The 22505-nt window shown below is 52.1% G+C and overlaps 2 protein-coding genes across 4 annotated transcripts in view; one reads left to right on the top strand and one right to left on the bottom strand.

Annotated features, from left to right (window-relative positions):
- Positions 1 to 10182, top strand: part of FYCO1 (FYVE and coiled-coil domain autophagy adaptor 1) — a 64127-nt gene extending 53945 nt beyond the window's left edge. For all 3 annotated transcript variants that reach the window (XM_081160168.1, XM_081160170.1, XM_081160169.1), the window contains exons 16-18: positions 927 to 1137; positions 5007 to 5116; positions 6539 to 10182. In XM_081160168.1, coding sequence (XP_081016294.1) covers positions 927 to 1137; positions 5007 to 5116; positions 6539 to 6614 — 397 coding nt within the window. In that variant the 3' untranslated portion in view covers positions 6615 to 10182. The remainder of the gene's footprint in view (positions 1 to 926; positions 1138 to 5006; positions 5117 to 6538) is intronic.
- Positions 10183 to 16498: 6316 nt separating this feature from the next.
- On the bottom strand, positions 16499 to 19175 carry CCR9 (C-C motif chemokine receptor 9; the record flags this gene model as incomplete). The annotated part of the gene is made up of 2 exons (XM_081159945.1): positions 16499 to 17587; positions 19155 to 19175. 2 exons carry the CDS (start codon positions 19173 to 19175, stop codon positions 16499 to 16501), a joined length of 1110 nt encoding a protein of 369 aa, XP_081016071.1.
- Positions 19176 to 22505: the final 3330 nt, after the last annotated feature.

The following is a 22505-nucleotide window of genomic DNA, read 5'->3' as shown; positions in this document are numbered from 1 at the left end:
CTACATAAGGCTGCTCTATGAAGACTGGGAGAGATAGATTTACCTAATATACAGAAGCAAATACAAAAGGGTAGCCAACATTAGGAGACAAAGAAACATACCCCAAATGAAAGAACAGGAGAAATCTCCAGAAAAAGAGCCAAATGGAATGGAAGCAAGCAATCTACCAGATACAGAGTTCAAAACAATGGTTATAAAGATGCTCAAGAAACTTAGTGAGAATTTTAACATCATGAAAAAGGACAGAGAAACCATTTTTAGAAAGTCAGAAATGAAGAATACAGGGTAGGAAATAAACCATAGGTCAGGTGAAGCAGAGGACTGACTTAGCAGTTTAGAAGACAGGGTAGCAGAAAAAAGAAAAAGAACTCTTTTAAACATGAGGATACTTTAAAGAAATTTTGGTATAACGTGAAGCTTAAGAATATCCATCTTATAGGAGTACCAGAAGGAAAAGAGAGAAAGGAAGGGATTGAGAAACCTATTTGAAGAAATAATGGCTGAAAACGTCCCTAACCTGGTGAAGGAAAAAGAAACACAAGTCCAGGAAACACAAGATGAATCCAAAGAAGCCCACACCAAGACACATCATAATTAAAATGGCAGCAGTTAAAGACAAAGAGAGAATCTTAAAAGCAGCAAGAGAAAGGCAGTTAGTTACCTACAGGGGAGCTCCCATAAGACTTCTCAATAGAAAAGTTGATTTCTCAATAGAAAAATTTCAGGCTAGAAGGGTTGGATACAAAATATTCAAAGTGATGAAAAACAAGGATCTACAGCCAAGACTACTTTATCCAGCAAGGCTAGCATTTAAAATTGAAGGAGAAATAAAGAGCTTCCCAGACAACAGAATGCTAAAGGAGTTCATTACCGCCAAACCAGTTTGCCCACTTTGATCAGGTCCCTTTCTGCATTTGCTTTTTTAGGATAAAATTACCTTTCACAGTGGAAGAGATCACCAACTTCGGGGAAGGCAACAGGGAGCTGTTCGTGAGGTCTGGTACCTACAGCCTCATCCCCATCACCGTGGCCGAGGCAGGCCTCACCATCAGCTGGGTCTTCTCCTCCGACCCCAAGAGCATCTCCTTCAGCGTGGTCTTCCAGGAGGCAGAGGACACACCACTGGATCAGTGTAAGGTAAGTGTAGCTCCCTGACAGCGGACACTTGCTCACACATCGGGACACCTGGCCAAGCCCTCCCTACAGCAGGGCAGTGGTGGTCTGCCTTCTGTTGGTCAGGCCTTTCTTGAGATGTTCTGGGGCCCAGCTCTGAGAGGGACGCCAAGAGAAACCTGGGTAGGAGAGCCCTCTGGGCTGCATCACACAGCAGGCAAAGCACCCAGGTTTGTCCTTGAGGAAGGAAAGACCTAGAAGCTCAGGAAAGCAATCTTGAAATGTCTGAAGGTCACTCTGTTGTCAGACAGCTTCGGTCTGACCTTCAGATCAGTAGTTGAAACTTTGAGGAATATAGACATATGGCTCAGTTTAAGGATTATTTTTTTAACAGCCATCCTGACCAAGAATGGGTCACTGTGGGGAGATCACCATCTCCCAAGATCTCTGCTTCTGGTTATTAGCTTAGGGTGTTCAACATCTCACCTCAAAAACATAGCCACTGTGTCACTTGGGTTGGTTGGGCATGAAATCTTGATGCCAGATACCAATTCATAAACTCCTAAGACATCCTAAGCTTGGAATATTGACGATGGCCTGGACCATAGTTCTCAACCTGGGCTGCACATTAGAAACACCTGGGGAGGTTTTTAAACCCACTGCTGGGGCCACACCCCAGACCACTAAATGAGAATCTCGGGGTGTTGGGGCACACAAACATCCCTAGGTGATTCCATAGAGCAGCCAAGGTTGAGAACCACTGGGCTGGATCAAGGGGAGGAAGTCAGAGTGTAGAGGTTGGGGTGTAATCAGGAATACAGGCAGGTGAACAGGACCCACGGTGGCTGATTGAGTGCGGGGTCAGGAAGAGGGTCGGAATCAATGCCTGCACCTTCACAAGGAGAGGGTGCAGGGGACAATGGATGAGAACTGGTTTGGGTAGAAACCGAGTTCCAGTTGAATCACTGAGTGGAGGGAATGGTGAGACATTCAGACACACTCAGCAGGAGCTTAGGGTGGATCCCAGGCCTTAATATGGTTGCCCAAATCTCCATTTTCCAAAATGAAAAGAATCAGGAAAGAGAAGAGCAATTTGAGGTGCCATGAGGGGCTCAGGAAAGGCCCCCAAGCTGAGGGCACTCCAGGCCGGGCTCGATGGGCACAGAGCAGGCCACTGCTCCTGTGCTGGCATCCACGTGGAGGAACATCCATCTGGCTTCGCTCTCCCGCCATCCCTGCCCTGCTCATTGTAGGGATTGCTTCGTCATTTCTGTGCTTTTCAGATTCACTCCTAAAATGTTATTCTAGCCTCCCTGAGTTGGCCTTGTTTATTTGAGTCCCATGTTCATTCTTATCTGAACACTTCTCTGCCCACTTGTCCTTTCGGGGGCTGACAACCACGCCACCTACCTACCTACCCTTCTTTCCTAAGAGGTTGCAAAGCCCCAGCTGGGAGGTCCTGGGGCTATGGTCTGAGAGTGGACTCAGGGTCACCTGCCAACTGTGCAGGGGGAGGGTGGCACCTCATTCTGTGGGGCAGGTCTTTGTCTGGTTTGCAGATAAGGAAGCAGGTGCAGAGTGATTGGGCGAGGTGGTTAGTTGAGCAGCAGTGAAACCGGTGCTCTTATCAGCTCTGCCCTGACCTTGCTGCACAGCCAAGAACTCATGGCAGCACCTTTGCTGTTCACCCTCCTGTTCCCAAGGCCCACCAAGCGCCTAGCATTGCATGTGCCCAGATTAGACTCTGGTGGGTGTTTGTGGCCGGGAGGGAAGGAGAGAGGGGACTAAAGTGTCCCGGTCTTTGCTGTTCCACCTGCCCACATGTGGCTGAGCCGTGGGTCTCTCCCCTTGCTCAGTCACTCACCTGTCCAATCCTCATGGCTTTGGGGCACCTGTGTGTTCCCTACCAGGAACCAGGAGCTTGGGGACCTGGAGAAGCTGTCCTCATCTCTGGCTTCCAGGGGCCTCCTGGGGGTTATGACCACCATTGTCTTTCCCACCGTGGACACCAGGGGGCAGAAGAAGCCCGTCTACTGGGTTTGTGAGTTAGGTGCTCAGGTGCACTTCTGCCTTCAAAGGCCCACTGTCACCAGCCAGCCGTAGGCAGAGGTTATTTCTGCCTAAGGTGTCCAAACAGATGTCAGCCTGGGGAACCTCTTTCTAGCACACATCCTCAGCATCTGTCTTGGGGACCTCCCCTACGTGACCCCCTCACAGGCCATCTTTGTCCCCTCCAGGCTGACCTTGGGCCCATCCTATACCTCACCACCAGCAGCTTCCAGCCTGAGCGAATATACTGTGATGTCAGGAACGCACTCTGTGCACTCTCTCTCTCCCTCCCATGCCTTTGGGATCTCCCTTTTGATTTCTCTTTGACTCATGTTGTTTAGAAGTATGTGATTTAGTTTCCAAATATTTGGGGATTTTGCAGAGATCTGCTATTTATTTCTTAATTTAATTCCATTGTCAGAAAACACACTTTGTATAACTTGAATCTATTTAAATGTAAGTTGTTGTTTTTTAACAGCCTAGTAGAATCTCGTCTACCTGGTAAATGCTCCAAGTGCACTTGAAAAGAATGTGTATTCTGCTGTTGTTGGGTGGAGTGTTCTGTAATTATCAATTAGATCAAGTTAGTTGACAGTGTTCTTTAAGTCTTCTATTTCCTTATTTTTAAAAAAGAAAGAAAATCACATTTTTATTGGTCCTAGAGAGAGGGGAAGGGGGTGAGAGAGAGAGAGCAATGTAAAAGAGAAACGTTGATCAGTTGCCTCCCATACATGCTGCGACCAAGGATCAAACCCACAACCTTTTGGTGTTCAGGACATTGCTCCAACCCACTGAGCCACACTGTCTAGGGCCTATTTCTTCATTGAGTTCCTGTATGTCTATTCCCTCGATTATCGAGATATTGAAATATCCAGCTGTAATTGTGAATTTATTTTATTTCTCCTTTTCATTCTACCACTTTTTGCTTCATGTGTGTTGAAGCTCTGTCATCAGGAGCATAGATGTGTAGGATTGTTATGTCCTGATGAATCGACACCTCTATCATTATAAAATTATCCCTGGCGTATTCTTTGATATAGTCTCTACTATGGTATTAATATATTCAATCCAGCTTTCTTTTGACTAGTGCTGGCATGGTACATCTTTTAATATCCTTACACTTTTAACCTACTTGTATCTTTACATTTAAATTGCATTTCTTGTAGGTATGATGGGGTTGGGTCTTGCTTTTATCCAACTGGATAATCTATGCCTTTGAATTGGGATGTTTGGACTGTTTACATTTCGTGTGATTATTGATAAGGTTTGAGTATAGCACCTTCCTGTGTGTTTTCTGTTTCTATAGCATCTTCCAGTCTGGTGGTGATTTCCTTTTTCTCTCAAAGCAGTAAGCTAAGGCAGTTGGCTGGCTCACCCCCTTCTCTCAGAGACTACTATTCTTCATTGCCTAATGTCCAGTCTCTTGAAAAATGTTGTTTTGTGTAAAGCTGGGGCCAACAGGAAACAGCCAGACAGATGGATTTCATCTAGAATAAGCCCCAGCTTCCTAAAGCCAGAAAGGGACTGCTTCTGCAGATAGTGGGGTTTCTGCCACTGGCCACGGTCAGAGGAGGCTGGGGTCCATTCCTTTGGGGTGTTGACCAGTTCATGATTCTGGATGAAACTCATACGTACCCCTACTACAAGTTATCAACAAACCCCCGGCATGTGAGAGGCACCCACCTCCTAGGGGCTGATCCCAGCCCCAGCCTTGCTCAGCTCTGACCTCAGGACATTCAGCCTCCCAGGGCCTGTTTCCTCGTGCAAAGTAAAGGGTCTTCCCAGAGGATCCATGGGGCCCTTTCAGCCTCTGTGATGGTTTTTCTATTTGCTTTTCCTCCCAGGTCCTCATTCCCACGACCCGATGCAATTCCCACAAGGAGAACATCCAGGGCCAGCTCAAGGTCCGCACCCCAGGCATCTACATGCTCATCTTCGACAACACCTTTTCCAGGTAGGGGCCTCCTCTCGAGCTCAGCCCCTGCCACCTGTCCCAAGAGCAGAGGTGGACATTAAAAATAGATTACTTGGTTATTAATTTATTAATAGTTACTGATTTTAGACCCTTATACTATGGTATTCCAGTGTGTTGTCAATTTTATAACACACGAGCTGATACTTACAGTCTTACTACATGGGTGCGTTCTCAGCCCTCCACACGTACGGACTCAGGCTCCACAGCATCTCTATGTACTGGGGACCATCTTTCTCCTCATGTTACTGCTAAGGGACTAACAGCCAGAGGGGTAAACGAGTGACACTCCCAAGTCACACAGCTAGTGACTGAGCCAGATTTGAACACAGGTAGCCTACCTCCAGACTCTGGAATCAGCCAGCTTGCTCTCCTGCCTCTGTCTGGTGTCCAGGCCAGAGAAAGGCTCAGTAAATACAGTGGAAGTTTCATTAGGTGGGTGGGTCAATGGATGGGTAGGTGGACAGATCGATGAATGAGAGAAGAGTAAAAGAATGAAGGCTAAAGCTGGAAATAAGCAGAACTGGAGCTGTGAGACGAAGCCCCTGGCCCTTCCCGTCGGGGAACAGGAGCGTCATGTGCCCTCTCTGGGCAGCACTGGACCAAAGCACCAGGTCAGGTCCAGGAATGTAGGGCTTGGGGGCGGGAGGGTGGGAATGTAGGGAGATAAGGCTGGAGGGGCAGCCAAGAAAGTGGGAGAAAGGACCAACATGGGATGAGCATCTACCATAAGCCAGGGCTCATGGAGACACCAGACAGGGGAGCTTAAGGTTACTGGCACCTGTCTCTTTGATGTCTTCTGGCTTCAGCATAAGCCCTTAATTGGGGCTGCCTCTTAGGAGACCTGCCTGATCAGCACCCAGCCACATCTTTTCTGAGTGGCACCCAAACTAGTGGCCGCATCTCCCCACATGGGCACCCTTATTAATCCACTTGTTTTTAGCTACTGTGACAAACTCTGGCCTTTGCCTGTTGAGTCCATTTCCAAAGGTGGATGGCAGAACAGATTCAGGTGCCATCAGAATGAAATCCATCCTCACCTGACCTCTCAACGCCTGCTCCATCCACTCCCTGCTCCCACTGTGAAGTACAGACCACCAAGTTCTCAAGGCCCCTGGGCCTTTTCAGAGCAGCAAGGAAAGGGGGAGTGGTGCACAGTATGGGACCAAATGGGTGCTTCTGCACCCAAGCCCCAGGAAACTCAATGCTGATGTCCTAGGGCACCCTCATTCTTTGCAGAAAGAGAACTCAGCTGGACAGACAGGAAATATGGGGTGAGGGGCCCAGGCTTCTGAGCAGAGAGGTCTCCCCAAAGGGTTCTCTCTGCCATCCAGCACCCACACCAAAGCCTGGGCCTCTTGGCTCGCAGGGTAACACCCTCTGTTTCCATTTCTGTTTCCTCAGGTTTGTCTCCAAAAAAGTATTTTATCACTTGGCAGTTGACCGGCCTGTGATCTACGATGGAAGTGATTTCCTGTAGCCTCAGCATCTGGATTTTAGTAGCTTCACTTCACCCACGAAAACACTACTTATCTCACCTGTCACATAAAACACTAAAACTAAAACAAACAACAACCCAGCCGCTCCAAGGCTGATCAGCTATGCAACTCCAGCGACCCCCTGCTCCTCAAACCTCACTGTTCCAGGCAGTGTGCTCAGCTCAGCACCAGCTCTCAGCCCCCTGGCTTCCAGGGGCTCAAGCAACATTTCCATTGGTAAGGGACCTAACGGTCCCCACACCTGAAGGGATACTCTGCCAAAGGGTTAAGTGCTCCTGAGGGCACAGTGGTTCCAAGCCTCCTGTGGAGTTTCACAGGCCAGAGGTGATACTGACTACTGCCCCTGGAGAGAGTCGCCTGCTCTCCCCAGCCTGGCCCAGGCATCCTGAGAGACCATGAGCCGGATGCCCTTGCCAGACCCTGTGAGGCCCTTGGATCCCAGGAAGGAACTTCGCAGGGTCATCATGATAGGGCTCCCAGGGGCCCTCCCAAGATCTCAGCCAGCCTCTTCCCAACATGTTCCTGTCCTTTTCTGCCCCAGTAAGTTTGAGGTTGCCCCAAACACAGCAATTTCAGAGGCACCTCCAACTGCACCTTTGTCCTGGGCAATTCTGTCCACAAGCAGAGCCCTTCCCTCACCCAGGCCTCTCAGCTGCTTGAAATCTCACCCTAAGAATCAGAACTGAAGATAATCCAGGGAACAGAACCCACTACACTCAGGGCCTGTGGTAGCCACCTGCGTACAGATGGCTAAAGCCCAAACAATGGCCAGTGTTCGTCCCACAACCGGAAAGCAGGATTGTGCTTGGCCTTTAGGTCCCACTTCTCAGCTGATGGCCTTTGTTTATATAAACAGGAGCTTCTGCATCACCTGCAGATACATTTACTAATGATCATACCCTGGATGAGAACTACTTTCAGAAACGGACCTTTTAGGTCTGTGGTAACTCAGGTGTAAGCAGCATAACTCACGAATCTGCTCTTTGTTCACCTTTTGTTCTCTCCTCCCACCCACCAGCTTCCCCGGTACCCCACGTGCCTGCTTCCTGCTGCTCAGCCTGGACCTGAGGCCCAGGAGCCGCCTCCCCTGGGGGCAGGTGTTTCCTTTTCCTGTTCGCTGGCCCTTCCCTTCTCCCACTTCAGAAAGCTCACCTTCGATGGCCTCCTCGTGCCTGTTCAGAGGCCAGCGCCTGTGGCAGGGCCCTGGTCCTTCCGGGTGAGCAGAGCCTCTGCCAAAGCAGCCCACAGTCACCAGCGATGAGGGAGAGCACTGGCCAGGGTGTAGGAGCTCTGAGTGCTGGCCCGGGCAGCCCTCCCGCTAGCCTTGTGACCAGGTCGTCATAGCGCCTCAAGGCTTCACTTTGTCATCCATAAGCCTGGTCTGACTGGTTTTGAGAGCTTGAGACTGCGTCAGGGCCCCCCGGCTAGATCCAGCACCGACCCCACATGCACTGTGCCCCAGTAGAGCCCTACCCTGGGGACGAGTAGGAGGAAATGGCTTTCACATGGACTCAGACCCCTCATTCTAATGAGGCTTGGGCACTTCTGATTAGTTTAAGTGGGGCGTGAGGAATGGCGACCGGAACCTTCCAGAGAAAAGCTGGACCTTGTAGCCATCAGAGTCTCTAGCATTTCCTACTGGCCAAGGCCCTGATGGTGGTCAGCACCAAAAAAACACAACCAGGCCCCCAGGGACTTCAGAGCCACATGCTTGTCCTCACAGGCTTGTCTTTAGAGCACAGTATTCTGCCTTCCAATCGCCCCACCCTCTAGGAAATAATAGCAAGTAGCCGGTTCACTACATGGAAGAAACGAACAGAAGAGAACCCCAAGCAGTCTGGGCTCTTGTGAGCTTTCCCAGGATCCCATGGAGACTGGCCTAGCTGATGGCCGTCCACTAGTGTCACCACCATCTGCAGCTAGAACCAATATCTAGTGAGTAGCTGATGTGTTTCCTGGGAAAGGCCTTGGACTTTCCATCTGACCGGGGTCCTGCAGCTTTAAAAAACCACTTTCTTCTTCAACCCAGACCCACCCCTCCTGGGGAGCCTGGGCCCCTTGTGGTGAGCACCCCTGGAGTGTTGATTGCAGTTGTGCAAAAGGGCCTTTGCTGTGTTTGGAGGACTGCCCAACCCCCGGCTGTCACATCCTGCATCTGTAGCATATTTTTTGTGCCGGATGGACTCCTGTCCGTTGTTACTTTGCTGGGTTTGCTGTGCACTCTGCAGCTGGAAACTATGCTGGCCTATTGAAGTGGAGCTTGTGTAGTCAGCTTTATTATTTTAACTAGTTCCCAACTTTACTGAGGCTTTAGGGTTGGGGTGCTTTTTAAAAATGCAAATGGCAGTGAATACCTATCGAAGGTGATAGCCCAGGCAGTAGATGAAATGACACTAGAAATCCATAAAGAGGAAACATCCTTGGCATCCCAGATCACTAAAGGAAAAAAAAAGCCAACAGCCCTTGATGGCCTAGCTCTGAATGGCAGTCACTTGTTTTGTACTGATACTGGCTGTCTTGTCCACCACAGCCTCGGAAGCCACCACTGATCAAGCTCCCTGAGAGCATGGCCTGTGTCGGGCACACTCGCCCACAGCAGGGAAGCGGTTGTGGGATCAAGCGTGGCCTCTGGAGCCCACTGCACTCCAGGCTGACTGGTCCAAAAGCAGACAAATTCTCAAGCAGGAATATGGGGCAGAAAATCCCCATGGGGCTTGGGAAGTAGAAGGGAAAAGTCACGTGACAATTCAAAAATGAGGGGTAGGATTTTCCAAACTTGTCCATTGTCACCCACCACCTAAGGTGGCGAAACCATTCCAGGCTCACATGAAAGGAAGCCCCCCAGATGAAACCTTAGCCTGTGAGCTAGCTTGCCAGTTAGATGTCCACTGGTGCACTTTCACAGGACTTTGGCTTTTTGAAGTCTGCATTAGTAACCCCATGTGAGAATCCCATCCTCCGCTCAGGGTGTTGAAAATTACAGCAGAGAAGCCGTTTGTGGCGCTCAGAGCCAAGGATCACCCCTCACAGCGACCCCTGAGTCAGCCGTCTACCTGGTGAGTCGCCCAGAGGCACTATAGTGGAACCTTGGGCAAGTTTTTCTCATTTCATTGTGATTCAAGGAAATGGGAAAGACTGAATGAAGCCACTCCCCTGTTAATCACTTTTTAAAATAATGAAGCATATCATTAAAGCTGGGGAGGCATTTCTGATCAAAAGGCTTCCGTTGAGCCTGGTGACGTTACCCAGAGACACTCCTGCCTTCGGTGGCTGCATAGCAATCCCCGGGCCTCAGCTGCTGGGCCTCTGACTGGAATCGCACTTTCATGGACCAGTCCTCAGCCCTCACGCCTTATGGGAGGGATAGTGGGTCTGGGAACCTGGTTCTTTACCTGCCAAAGAATTAGCCAGAAGCACATCAAATGCCAACACCCCACCCCACGGTAGGGGTGAGAAGCTTTTGTATCCCCAAACATTTCTTTATAGCGACTGCTGCACCATTTGGAAATGTATTTTTAACCTCAGGATTTAAATAAATACTGACATTGAGAGTGGAGTCATCTTTCTTTCTGTCAGGACATAAGGCACGTCGTGAAGCTACCCAGACCAAAGTCAAGTTGAGCCGCCCTATTGGGAGCTACGCTCAGAAGCCGCCGCACGGCCTGACGTCTGGATGCCTCCCGTCTCCTCTGGGCGGGCGTTCAGACCTGCCGAGCCCGCGCCCCGTTCCGGCCCAGCACCCCGCACCAGGCGAGCTGCCTCAGCTCAACCCCGCGGCCCCTCTGTGGTGCTCGGCACTGAGCAAACCAGACATCTGACCAGAACAGTGGGGCCGGGGGGAAGGTCGTGGATGGCTTGAAACCACGATTAGTCCACGTGTGTATGGCACAAAGCTGGGCAAGACTGCCAGGCTGGGCAGCTGGCAGAGGGAGGAGACCGGGCTCCCACCGCAGCTTACACGGCCCTGGCTGGGTCAGGCCCGGAGTGGTGTGTCCCAGTCAGCCCTGGACCAGTGTGGCTGAGGTCAGGCTCGGCTGTCCATTTGCACCTCACACTCCCCATCTGGGACGCCAGAGCCCCTGCCCTTGAGCTCCCTGTGCCTCGGAACACCTCGCGGCCCCCCCCAACCAGATTCTCACGTGGCCTCTCCTTTAATCGGTTACTCGGGACCAAGCTCCTGCATCTGCGTTCTCCCCGGCTTTGTTCCTCTCCATGCCCCGCCTTCCGCCCACCCTCAGCATCGAGCACTGTGCTGGGCGCCAGAGTGAGCCACAGTCACTGAATTCCTAGGGACACTGGTCGGCGCCGAAGCCTTGGTCAGCTCTGGGCCCTCAGCAATCCCATTGGCCAACTTGGCCAGGAACAGAATCTCCTGGAATCCCCGTGGCAAAGAAGGGCCCAGGGCAAGCCTGCAGGAGGCAGGAGGCAGGTGAGCTGTGCAATCACTGAGGCCTCCGCCTGTGCCCCCTCTTACTAACGATGCCCTCAAACCAAGCCTCACACTGTCCCGCGACCAGTTTGAAGTAATGGAAGCCTGGTTTGTCCAAGCGCCCAAAGCAGCACAGAGAAGGGTTTCTTTGTTAATGGAACAGTCCCTCCAGAGTCTTGGTGGCCTTGCAGGCTGGGGGCTGGAATGAGAACTGAGACAGATGTGCGTGCTGGGGCTGGGACCTGGAGGCCTCTGTGTCAGAATCCCCGTCGCCCCTCCCCACCTGCTAAACCACTGAGCAGCCCACGATGACCTAAGTCTGCTCCAGGTTTCCCAAGCCCCGGGCTTGATCCCAGGCTCCTGGCCCAACCCGTGCCACAGCACTTGCAGGGACCCCGCCTCTTCAGGCCACGTGGGTCCCTTGGTGCTGGAGGATGTGGCGATGCCCCAGGTGACTCAGAAGGACCCTGTCGTCAGGGTCAGCCCTTTCGGTTTGAAGATGCGTGGGAAAAAATCTGGTGAGAGGCGCTCGCCACCCACACACCTCTGAAAAGCAAACAGGCAGTGAAGCCTGTCCCCCCAGATGAGAAAACAGACTTTTTTTGAGGGAGCAGCTGAAGCCGAAGTTGTGAAGAGCCAGGAGGAGGGCACAGCTGTTACGAAAGCCCTTCTAAGTGGGTTAGGGTTGAAAGAAAGGTCAGCCTTTTTCCCACGCCCACCCGCGGGCTCCTGGAGGGTGGTGCAGCCGAGCAGGAGCCGATGGCCAACCTCGGGCCGTGACGCGTCTCCTCCCGCGCCCGCCGAGTCCGGGGGGGCCGAAACCCGTGCGGTTTCCTCCCGCCTCCTGGCCCGTGCGGGTGTCTCAGAGTCGCAGCCCCATTTGGGGCCTGGAATGAATGGTCTTAGCCCAAAGGGAGCCAAGCGGGCCAGGCCTCGCCAGGCCTGAGGTGCGTGAGCCCTTCCCGAAAGGCAGGCTCGCTTCCTGAGCGCGTTTGGCTTGGGGCCTGTGGCTCCACGGAACCCCGAGAAAAGTGGTCTCGGGAGGGCCTCCCAGCTTTCTGCTCCCAAGGAGCCCGACTGAGCCACGGAAGAAGGGAACCACTCCCGGAGCCTAATGCTCCACCAGGTCAGTGGGGCAGGCGCTGTGCGCTCCCCGGTGGGTGTGGGAGAAGCGGGGGGGGGGGGGGAGAGCAAAGAAGGGGTGAGGAGAGGGGATGAGCAGGGAGGGCTGGGCCACAGGCCAGCTGAGCGGAGGGAAGCAGCCTTTCCCATTGGGAGAAAGGAGCCGAGGGCCAAGGGCGCCGCCGGTGGGCCAGAGCCAGCTACCCCGTCCCGTGGAGGCGGCGTGTTAGTGAAATCGAGACCCGGACCATTTACCAGGCACCAAAGGCCGCGCCTGCACATGTGGGAGAGATAACCCGCTTGTTCCTGGGACCCAAGCTGGCTTCGAGGCCTTGCATGCCTCCGCAGAAAGGCGCTGGGGAGGGACCGCACCATCGCTCCTCCCAAGGGGCCTTGGCACCAGAGACAAGGGCCATGCGTGGAACCAGGAGTCTTTGTAAAGATAGCACTGTCCACCAGCAGGGCCCCCACAGATTGGCTGGGTGTTCCCAGAAAGAGGACCACCGTATGTTGAGACCTTGAGTTGTGGAAGTGGGATGGGGGGACCAGGATCCATCTTGGATCAGGCCCAGAGCCTCCTGGGCTACCAAGATTCAGATGTCAGGCTACCAGGTCAGCCCAAGACTGGCCCAGGGCTGTTTTGCTCCAGAGTCAAGCTGTTCACTTAGTGTCAGTAAATATAAAGCAAGTACCAAAGAGTTTCTTGGAAGGAAGTTCTCTTATTTTGGTTACTTGGTGGCCTATTAAAATGCAGAGTCATGGTCACCACCCATGTCAACCCTGGAACATGAGATCTGGCTCATTCACAAGTCTGCCAGGTGATGCAGGTGGAGGTCACCTGTGGACCACATCGAGAAGGTCCTTGAGGATGGCTGCTGTGCCTTCACTTTGGTTAGAACTTGAGGAAAGGGGGTTAAATGAGCTAATGGGCCTTTTTCCTAATTTAACTCTACCAGCGACCCTTCAATCTTGGAACCTGGACTTCTGCCTCAATGCATTGGCCTGGCCAGTGGGATGCAGTGATGGAAACTTCATTCTCGGAGAGGAAGACATTTCTAAACAAATCCCCTGGTGCGAAACTCTTTCACAGGTAAAATCTTTTCACAACCACAGTTTTTTTATGGCTTGTATTTATATTCAAGAGGCATGTTGCTAACTGGCAGATCGCTTGTAAATGGAAAAAAATCCCTTCTCCCAAATCCCAAAATAGTTCCATTCACGTCCAAAATTTAAGAATCAGAGGAAAAAATATGAGTTTGGTACCAATGGGTATAGGTTGGCGATCAGCTTAAACGTGGGTTTCTAAGCTGGTCCATACATAGAACCCAGAAGCTCTGAACTTGGATGAGGGGGAATGGCATCTTTCGCCTGACTTCTAACTGAAACTTAGGTCTCAGTTATGAATGTAGACAATAGGTCACACTAGTATGTATTAGCAAGACCTGTGACTTTGTCACCAGTGGAAATGACAGATATTTCCATGTTATGTGACAACTGTTGCAGGCTCTCAACATATCATTTATGCTCATCTCCACTCAGAAATGAAGGCTGACATTAGACCTGCTGGTAGATTTCATTTAATGCCCCAACAAAGAGGCACATGTATTACTAGTTCATAAATTTGTTTTAATAGTTAGAGGATTATACTTCAATATAATTGTTTCCTTTGTAATCCTTTTTTTCATTTTAAAACACTCTGAGAAGGGGGCTATCGGTTTTGTCAGATTGCCAAAAGGTGCCTGAGACCCAAAAAAAGGCCCATTGGTCTTCGAGGGAAAAAGACAAAAAAGAGGAAGATCAGCCCGTCGTTTAATAGGCTCTTGCCCTAAGTCAGCCAGCTGTGCGCAGGAAACCAGGGCGCAGGGAACGGGAAGTCTGAACCATTTAGAGAAGATGCTATTCCTGCTGCTCCTGCCGAGGTGGCTGTGGGCGTGATTTTCTCTAAACCATTCTCATTTCACCGGAACATAGATTATCTGATGATTTTTTATAAGTTTTCCATAAACCAGAAATTGCTATGCCCGGAGTGGGAGGGCAGGCAGAGGGTGATTTTGCCCGGGCACTGACCTAGACTCTATGTTAAGCTCCAACATATGAGGCCAACTCAGACTTGGAAAACCAAGCACACTTGCTCAAAGATTACAAACACAGAACACGCGTGACGCTTTTCATTGATTATATCAGAAAGCCACCGGAAGAGTCCAAAAGTCTCACCCTTAATGGCAGCCTTCGCTGTGTACTAAAGCCCATCTTGGAAACGCCCCTTCACTGGGGCTGGTTGCAGGACTATTTGTAACAACCGCTATGGGCCGATGGAAGAGCTTAGAAGCACACGCCTCTCTCAGGAGCTGGCCCGCAGCGGTCTGGGCCACTCACCAGGCCATGGGAGGCACTGTGTCCAGCCCGCTCTAGCCGGCGCTCCATGGACAGCCCTCTCCTCGCAGGCGGCCTGTAGGCAAGAGGACAGCGTTACTCCCCTAAGGACGTAATGTACCATTGCTCAAGGTTGTCAATCTTTATATTTTTCAAAGTTTCCTGGCAGCTGATGTCTGATACTGGCATACAGATTTGACAAATGACTAATTTTAAATTTTAACAAATTTATTAGTTTAACATATTGTGTCTATTACATACAAGGCACTGTGTGGGGGGCAAGTGTGTTTGGCTCATATACCAGATCGGGAACACACACCAAGCTGAGTGTCCAAGGGCTCACCCAAGGAGGCTCCCATGTGAGCGGCTTGTCCTGGGAACTCCCTGCAAACCAGTTGACAAGCCACACAAGTTCACCAGCCACGGGGTATCACCTGGCAGAGCCCCTCACACCATTCTCCCATCTCTGAGTCCACGTGGCATGTGGCTTTTCCACATTGCTAGGATGTAAGGATCCTGAAGGAAAGAGCTGTTGTATTCCCATTATGACCTCAGTGAGTAGAAAGGTTCACGGTGTATATACAAATGTTTGCTGAATGAGTGAATGAGTGTTCTGTAGGCCTGAATGACAATTCTAAAAGACCAGAGGAGAGAAAAGCAGCCCATCCAAGACGGTTTCCAGTATTTTGGAGATTTTATTTCCTTCCTCTTCACACTCTTCATATGGCTATTTTCCCTGTAATCGTACATATTTAAAATACAGAGAGAGGGTGAAGAAAGTGACCGGTAACAGATTTTTAAATATACATTAAAAATTACTTTTCTAGTATACCTAAAACTAATATAATATTGTATGTCAACTGTAATGGAAAAGTAAATTTTTAAAAATTTTTAAGCACTTTTCTAATATACGAAATGATTGCAAATGTGATAAACTTGCCAAATAGCTAAAAGAAAGACACAAAGCAGAAAAAAAAAATTATATTCAGGCTAATCTCTAAGTTGAAAGCTTTTAAACACGTTAGCACTCACTGTGCAGTAACAAAGTAGAAGCATGGAGGCAAACGTCCTTCCTGCAGCCTCAGCAACCAGCAGGCCATGGGCCAACCCACTGTAGAGGGAGCCAGTGGATCATCACAAAAGCCACTCGGCAGAGCGAGCCCACAGCCGAGCCAGGGCCGGTTCTCCCACCAGGCTGAGAAGACCGCTTCCACGACCCCCGTGGACGAGCCGAATCCTCGCCCGCGTCAGCCCGCGGGCAGGTGTGGAATCGCAGAAGCTCCAGCAGGACACAGGGATGGGCTGGGAGCCTACAGAATCCGGGTGGCTTGCTGGGATGGTCGGTTGCCCTGGGGCCCACCGACCAGTCCTGCAGATAGTTTCAAAACAGGCACAAAGACCCTCCCTGGCCCAGAACAGATCGAGGAGACCAGAGGGAAACTAGACCTGAGGTTGGAAAGATTCTAGATTAAGAATCTCTAAGACCTGGCACAGGCATCAGCCTCAAAACCAGGACAGAAACTCCCCAGAGGTGAGAGTTCTCATGAAACCTTGTGCTTCCGTGGACTGTATACAGTGGCCAGTGCTTCTGTTTCCTTCGGAAGGGGTGGCTGCAGAGCTGAGAGCACTGTGACCTCCAGAGGTCAGAGGGCCACGCTGGGGCCGAGGGCGGCCAGGCTAGTCTGCAGCGCTGCCGATCAGTCCTTCGAAAGTCACAGGCATCGCCGCCAGGAGCCAGTCAACATCCTGGGACTGCCAGGGAGTTTCTGGAAACTCTGCCTTGGCGAATTCTGACTCAGGCTAATAATGTTCCAATTCATTCCTTTCTGACTTTCCTCTTTCTCGCTTCCTTTCTCTTCTTTGGTGTCCCTCTGGTCCCGTGGGTGGGGAAGCTGTGTCTGTATTTATTGTCACTTCCACCTCAGCGAGAAAGAAGGTCCCTCAGAAGGAGAGAGCTCCCGAGGTCGTCTCCAGCAACATCGACGACAGCTTCAAGCTGCCCTCTCTCCTTGTAAAGGAGACCCACTGAGCCCGGCTGATGCAGCCCAGGTTCTTCAGGGTTTTCACAAGATCCCGGCGGAACCTCTCGCCCACAAAAACGTAGAGCACGGGGTTCAGGCAACTGTGGAAAAAGGCAATGGTTTGCGTGACCTGGAAGCAGATGTCCAGGTGGGTGGAAACGGCACAGCTCGAGATGAACACGGCGTAGGCGTCGATGGTCTGCACCAGCAGGATGCAGTTGTAGGGGAACTGAGAGAGGACGAAGACGGTAAGGACGGTGACGGTCACCTTCAGGGCCCTGTGCTTGGAGGACTTCTTGGCTTGGGTCAGCGTGTGGATGATGATGGTGTAGCAGCAGGCCATGACCACAAAGGGCAGGAAGAAGCCCAGGATCACCTTCAGGGTCAAGACCACCGACTTCAGTCTGGTGCTGTCGTCGCGAGGGTACACCATGGCGCAGATGGTGGCGTTGGCCTCCTCCTTGACTTGGCTGTAGAGGATCTCCGGGACGCAGAGAGCGGCGGCCACCACCCAGACGGCGACGCAGACCATCTTGCTGTACAGCAGCCTCCTCTGCCTCCAGGTCTGCGCGCGCATGGCGCGGGCGATGGCGATGTACCTGTCCACGCTGATGCACATGATCAGCAGCACGCAGCTGTAGAAGTTCATCTTGTACATGCTGTTCACCGCCTTGCACATGAAGGTCTGGAATCGCCACTGGTCGGCGGCGGCGATGGCCCAGAAGGGAAGCGTGGCGAGGAAGAGGAGGTCGGCGATTGCCAGGTTCAGCAGGAACGTGTCGGTCATGGTCTTCACCCGGGTGCAGTACCAGTAGACGAGGATGACCAGGCTGTTGCCCACGGAGCCCACGAGGAACACGAGCCAGTACAAGGGCGGCAGGAAGTGGCTCGCAAACTGCCTGACGTTGCTCTTCTGACAGAAGAGGTCCGTGAAGTTGAAGTTCGCGTAGTCGTCCATGGAAGACGTGGAGTCATAGCTGAAGTCATCGGGCAGACCAGGGTCGGGGCTCTGCAAGGAGACGCCGGACGGCATCAGGTCAAGGACAACCTTTTGGAGGTTCATAGGGACTCAGAGCGTCTGCGCGGATCATAGCAGACTTGTTTACTCAACAGTGTTTCCTGAGCGCCTGCGCTACGGCAGGTCCTCTGTACGCGCTGAAGCTGCAGCTGCAGAGGCGCGTAAGGCAGACGTGGCTCCTGCTCGCGTGGGAGGGCGCACGCCAGGGAGCAACTGCAGGACACGCGCAGGCGCTCTGCTGGGGTAGGACCCCTCGGGACCACGATGGGCACTAACTTTCTTCACGCTCTGAATGCTTCTGACTGTCCCTTCTCTACTCTGGCCTCCCCAAAAAGGTCCTCGGAGGCTTGTCTGGGTCCAGATCCCTCTAGGTCTTCTGAAAATGATGGGTCCTCTGCTCCAGCAGCACCAACTGCATACACACACACACTCACACATGCACACACACACTCACACATGCACACACACACACATGCACACACATGCACACACTCACATGTACACATGCACACATTCACATGCACACACACCCACATACACATTCGTGCACTCACACATGCACACACATGCATGCACACATGCACACACATCCACACATTCGTGCACGCTCACACATGCACACACATCCACATACACACACATCCGTGCCTCTCACACATGCACATACACACACATCCATATTCACACACTCTCACACAAATGCACATACACACATTCACACATGCACACACATCCACATGTACACACTCTCACGCACTCACACACATGCACATACAGGAGCACCAGGACAGACTATGTCATTCTCAGGGTCCCTTGTTCAAAATTCGTTAAGAATTTCAAGACAGCAGATCATTAAATCAAGCAAGTGGCACTTCTAAGTACAGGGCCCTGTGCAGTTGTACAGGGCAAACTCCCAGGACGCTGGTCCTCACAAGCACACACACACACACAGACACACACACAAGCACACACAATTCATGCATACACTCACATATCCACAAACACGCCTACACTCACACTCACGTGCACATATGTACTCGCACATTCACACACCCTCACAATGCACACTCACACATATGCACACCCACACAACAAATGCGTGCATGTGCACACACACACCCCTCCTTACAGTTTTGGTGGGTTCCTGTCCCAGAGCCAGCCTAGAACCCCTGCTAGGGGAAGTGGAAATAAGGGCCGGTGATCAGGACCCTGAGACATGAGCCCTTGAGCCAGGAAGGAGGGAGGGAGGGAGGGAGGGAGGGAGGGAGGGAGGGAGGGAGGGAGGGAGGGAGGGAGGGAGGGAGGGAGGGAGGGAGGGAGGGGAGAGCTAAAATCTAAAATAGCCTTTTCCTCCGTCTTCACAACACACCCCAAAGGGGCTCCTGGCTCTTCCTGTTTGCAAAGCCCTTTGCACCGGCTATCAGCCATCTCTGTGGGGCGCTGCTAGCAGCGATCTTACCCCAGGAAACCTTGCAGAGACATCCTCCCCCCACGGCGGATTCTTCCCCACACCCCCAAAAAAGGCAAGACCAGAGTGCACTGCAGGAGCCGTACTCACTGTGAATTCTGTGGGTGTCATGGTGGGTCGGAGGCCAGCTTGCTTCTAGAGGGAAGGCAAAAGTCAGCGAGGGCTTGTCAACGAGCAGCGATGCACACCTGGGGACGGAGGCTAAATGTTACACCTGTGTTTCCCATGAAAAAAAGTCTCAAGCAAGGGTTGGGTCCACGTTAAGCCATCAGGTATCCCAGATTCCAGCGTCACCGGGGCTGCTGGCGCAGCCGAGAGGAGCCCTGCCTCTGAGCCCTGGCTCAGCATCCCAGCTCGCCCTGTTCCCCTTAGCTCCTTAGCCCCCTTTCTCCTGCCTCCCTTCTCTGCTGAATTCCCCTCCCCCCATTTTATCAACCTGAAGGTCACAGGACTGCAGTGACCCGGGAGTGCCCTGGCCCAGATTCCGCAGGGGAAGGGACTCTGGGTAACCAGGTGGCAGGGACGTGGAAGCTGGGGTTCCTCTCCTGCAGGGCCCCGGCGCCCAGCGCCTACCTGCACGCTCAGTTTACAAGCTCAGAGGAGGGTGACGGGCCCTATTTTCCCTGGACCCCGACTCCAGCAGGAAAGGGGAGTCCCAGGCTCGTTTACAAAGGAAAGGTAGCGAGCGGCCTGAGGCGCAGGGCCTCAGCTGGCTGGAGTCGGCCTCCGCTGTTATTTCCACGAGTTGGAGTCTCTGTAAAACCCAGACGCCCGGAAGACCAAGGGGCCGGCAGCTGGGTCCCTCCAGGGCAGGGTCTGTGCCTGAGCGGGCGGTGCCGTTCTTACCTGTCGTGTCCAGCGCCACACCCCAGGTTCTAGAAGAAAACTCTCCTTCAGCGACTCGACCCTAACCTGTGGGTTTCCTTTTCATAACACAGCGTCGTGACTCATCCTGCTTTTCTGAAAGCCCAGTGGTTTTCAGAGCATGCCCTATGGTACAACCACTTTGGAAAACGGATTTGTTGGTTTCTTAAAATGCGAAGAGTGTACGTGCATGCACGCCCCGTGTGGCCTAGCCATGCGCCCGAGCGTTCCCCTAAGGAAAACGCAAGCCTGTGTCCGCCAAACACCGATCTGCCAACGTTATAGCAGCTTTATGTGCAACGGGCACAGGCTGGCGACAGGCCCGGCATCCGTCAGGTGCAGCGAGCGGGTAAATAGAACGGGGACCGTCCCCAGGCCGGAGCCGAGGAGAGCGGCTGATGCGCACAGCCGCCCGCTGGGTCTCACGCAGGCGCGCCGAGGGCGGAGGCCGGGCCAGAACACGCGGTGCGACTCCACTGCATGAAGTTCTAGAAAACGCAAACTAACCTGTGGTGAGGAATAGGAAACTTACCTCACCTCGCAGGATCTCCCCCTAATTACGGGCTGCCTACTGACTCTATCAGTCTCTCCCTCCCTCCCCTGTCTCTCTTCTGAGTCATGCTCTTAAAAAAATGTATTTTAAAAAATTGCCCAGTTAAGTTTGGAAGATCCCAGTTCAGCCAATTTAATTTTACTACAGCTTGGGGGATAGGAAGATTGATTTGGGGGACATTGGTTGGAAAACACTTTATATATTTCGGGCTGAAAACAGGGATCGATGGTAGTGATGTTGGTAAGAGTTTGGGGAAAGGCCTCCACGCTGCTGTGGGGAGTGCAGATTTCGGTGATCTTTTTAGAGGGTTCAGCCGTATCTGTCAAAATCACCAAGCACAGCAGCTCAGACTCAGCCGTTCGCCTGTTGGAAACACGCCCCACTGGTGTTCTCACAAAAGAACGTAAAGATTCACGGACAGGGATATAGGTTGCAGCATTTTTTTTTTCCAGAACAAAAAAACTAGAAACCACCTAAATATCCAGAGATTGGTAATATTCTGATACATCCGTTCAATAAACCAGCCGTAGCCAATAAATAGAATGAAATGGACCTCACGCTGGTACAAGGGGGTCGCCCAGATCATTAGGTAGCGAGGCCGGGTTTGGGGACCGTGTCGCGTGATCTTTGAAAATGCATGTTAAAGGTCACGCACCCCGCTGCTGAGTCATACTGAAGCGTTTTCTGGAAGGAGCTTGAACAGGGGCTGGTGGGATGTGAGACTTCTGTTTTTCCCTTTAGGTTTTGTGAACTATTTAAATGTTTTACTTTGTGCATGAAATCTTATTTTAAGAGCTGTCATAAAAACAACCTCTCAGCTTTTTTGAAAACAAGAAGCCCCAGTGCTCTTCCGCCCCGTGAAGCTGTTTGCAAAGCTCATCCAAAGGAGGAACTTGGGGCCACTCCCGCCGGCCTGCGGGCCGCTAGCCCGAGAGCGGTCTCGGCATCAGGCTCGGCTTTTTATCCAGGCTTGTCTTTCCTCCCCGATAAATGTGTTTCTGGCTCGTAGGGAATTTGGAGAGAGCCAAAGAGTAAAAATGAACCATCTTCCTCCCTAGTGACCAGCAGCCTTTCTCTGTAGTCCCCTCTACTGTTGTTGTTGTTGTTTTTTAATATGTCTTTATTGATTTCAGAGAGAGGAAGGGAGAGGGAGAGAGAGAGAAACATCAGTGATGAGAGTCATTGATCGGCTGCCTCCTGCACACCCTGCACTGGGATCGAGCCCGCACCCCGGGCACGTGCCGGGACCGGGAATCAAACTGCGACCTCCAGGTTCATAGGTCAACGCTCAACCACTGAGCCACACCAGTTGGGCCCCCCTCTACTCTTTGTCAGAATACTTTTTGAATATTTCATTCATAAACTGCAAAGTCTTAGAGCTTGTTTCATTTTCTTCTTGCCCCTGAGAAGGAGGGAAAAACAGAGGGGGCGGGGGGACCGGTATATGACAAAATACACGGAAACTGTTGGGACTGTCCTGCTGTTTGATGCAGCGATGGCCCAAATCTCTCCTTACTGCTCAGAGCGGCCTCGTTACGGGCTCTGCGCCGCCCAAGTCTGTAGAGCCAGCCTGTGTCCTGCAGCACCGCGGGTGAGGCGGGGGGACACAAAGGACCAGAAGGGAAAGACCCCGTCTGCCCCTTGGTCATCCCTTCCTGCCTGTGGGACCGTGGCAAGGAGTGGCGCACCCTCCCTGAGCTGGGTTTCCGCATCTGTAACATGGAGGTGACAGCCAACCTAGTCCAAGGGCTCGTGGGGAGGGTCAGGGCAACGCTGTGCGTGAATGCCCTTTGCGGGACGCAGAGAGCTGCGTGAGAACGGGCCGTTCTTCATCCCCCAGCTCACATTCGAGCCCAGTGGCTAGCTCATGGCTGCAAATACCAACAACGGTAAATGCTATGAAATGCTTCGGGAATTAAGGGAAAGAAGTCATGTTCTTCAGCACTGGGAAAAACCCAGGAGGACTTCACTGAGGAGGTGATGTTTTTGCTGGCCCTTGAAGGCTGGAGATCATGGGGACATAC

The sequence above is a fragment of the Miniopterus schreibersii genome (genome assembly GCF_964146895.1).
Source record: "Miniopterus schreibersii genome assembly, chromosome: 15".
Lineage (NCBI taxonomy): Eukaryota > Metazoa > Chordata > Mammalia > Chiroptera > Miniopteridae > Miniopterus > Miniopterus schreibersii.
The sequence above is the reverse complement of the archived record's forward strand: the minus strand, read 5'-3'. Positions and strand labels throughout refer to the sequence as shown.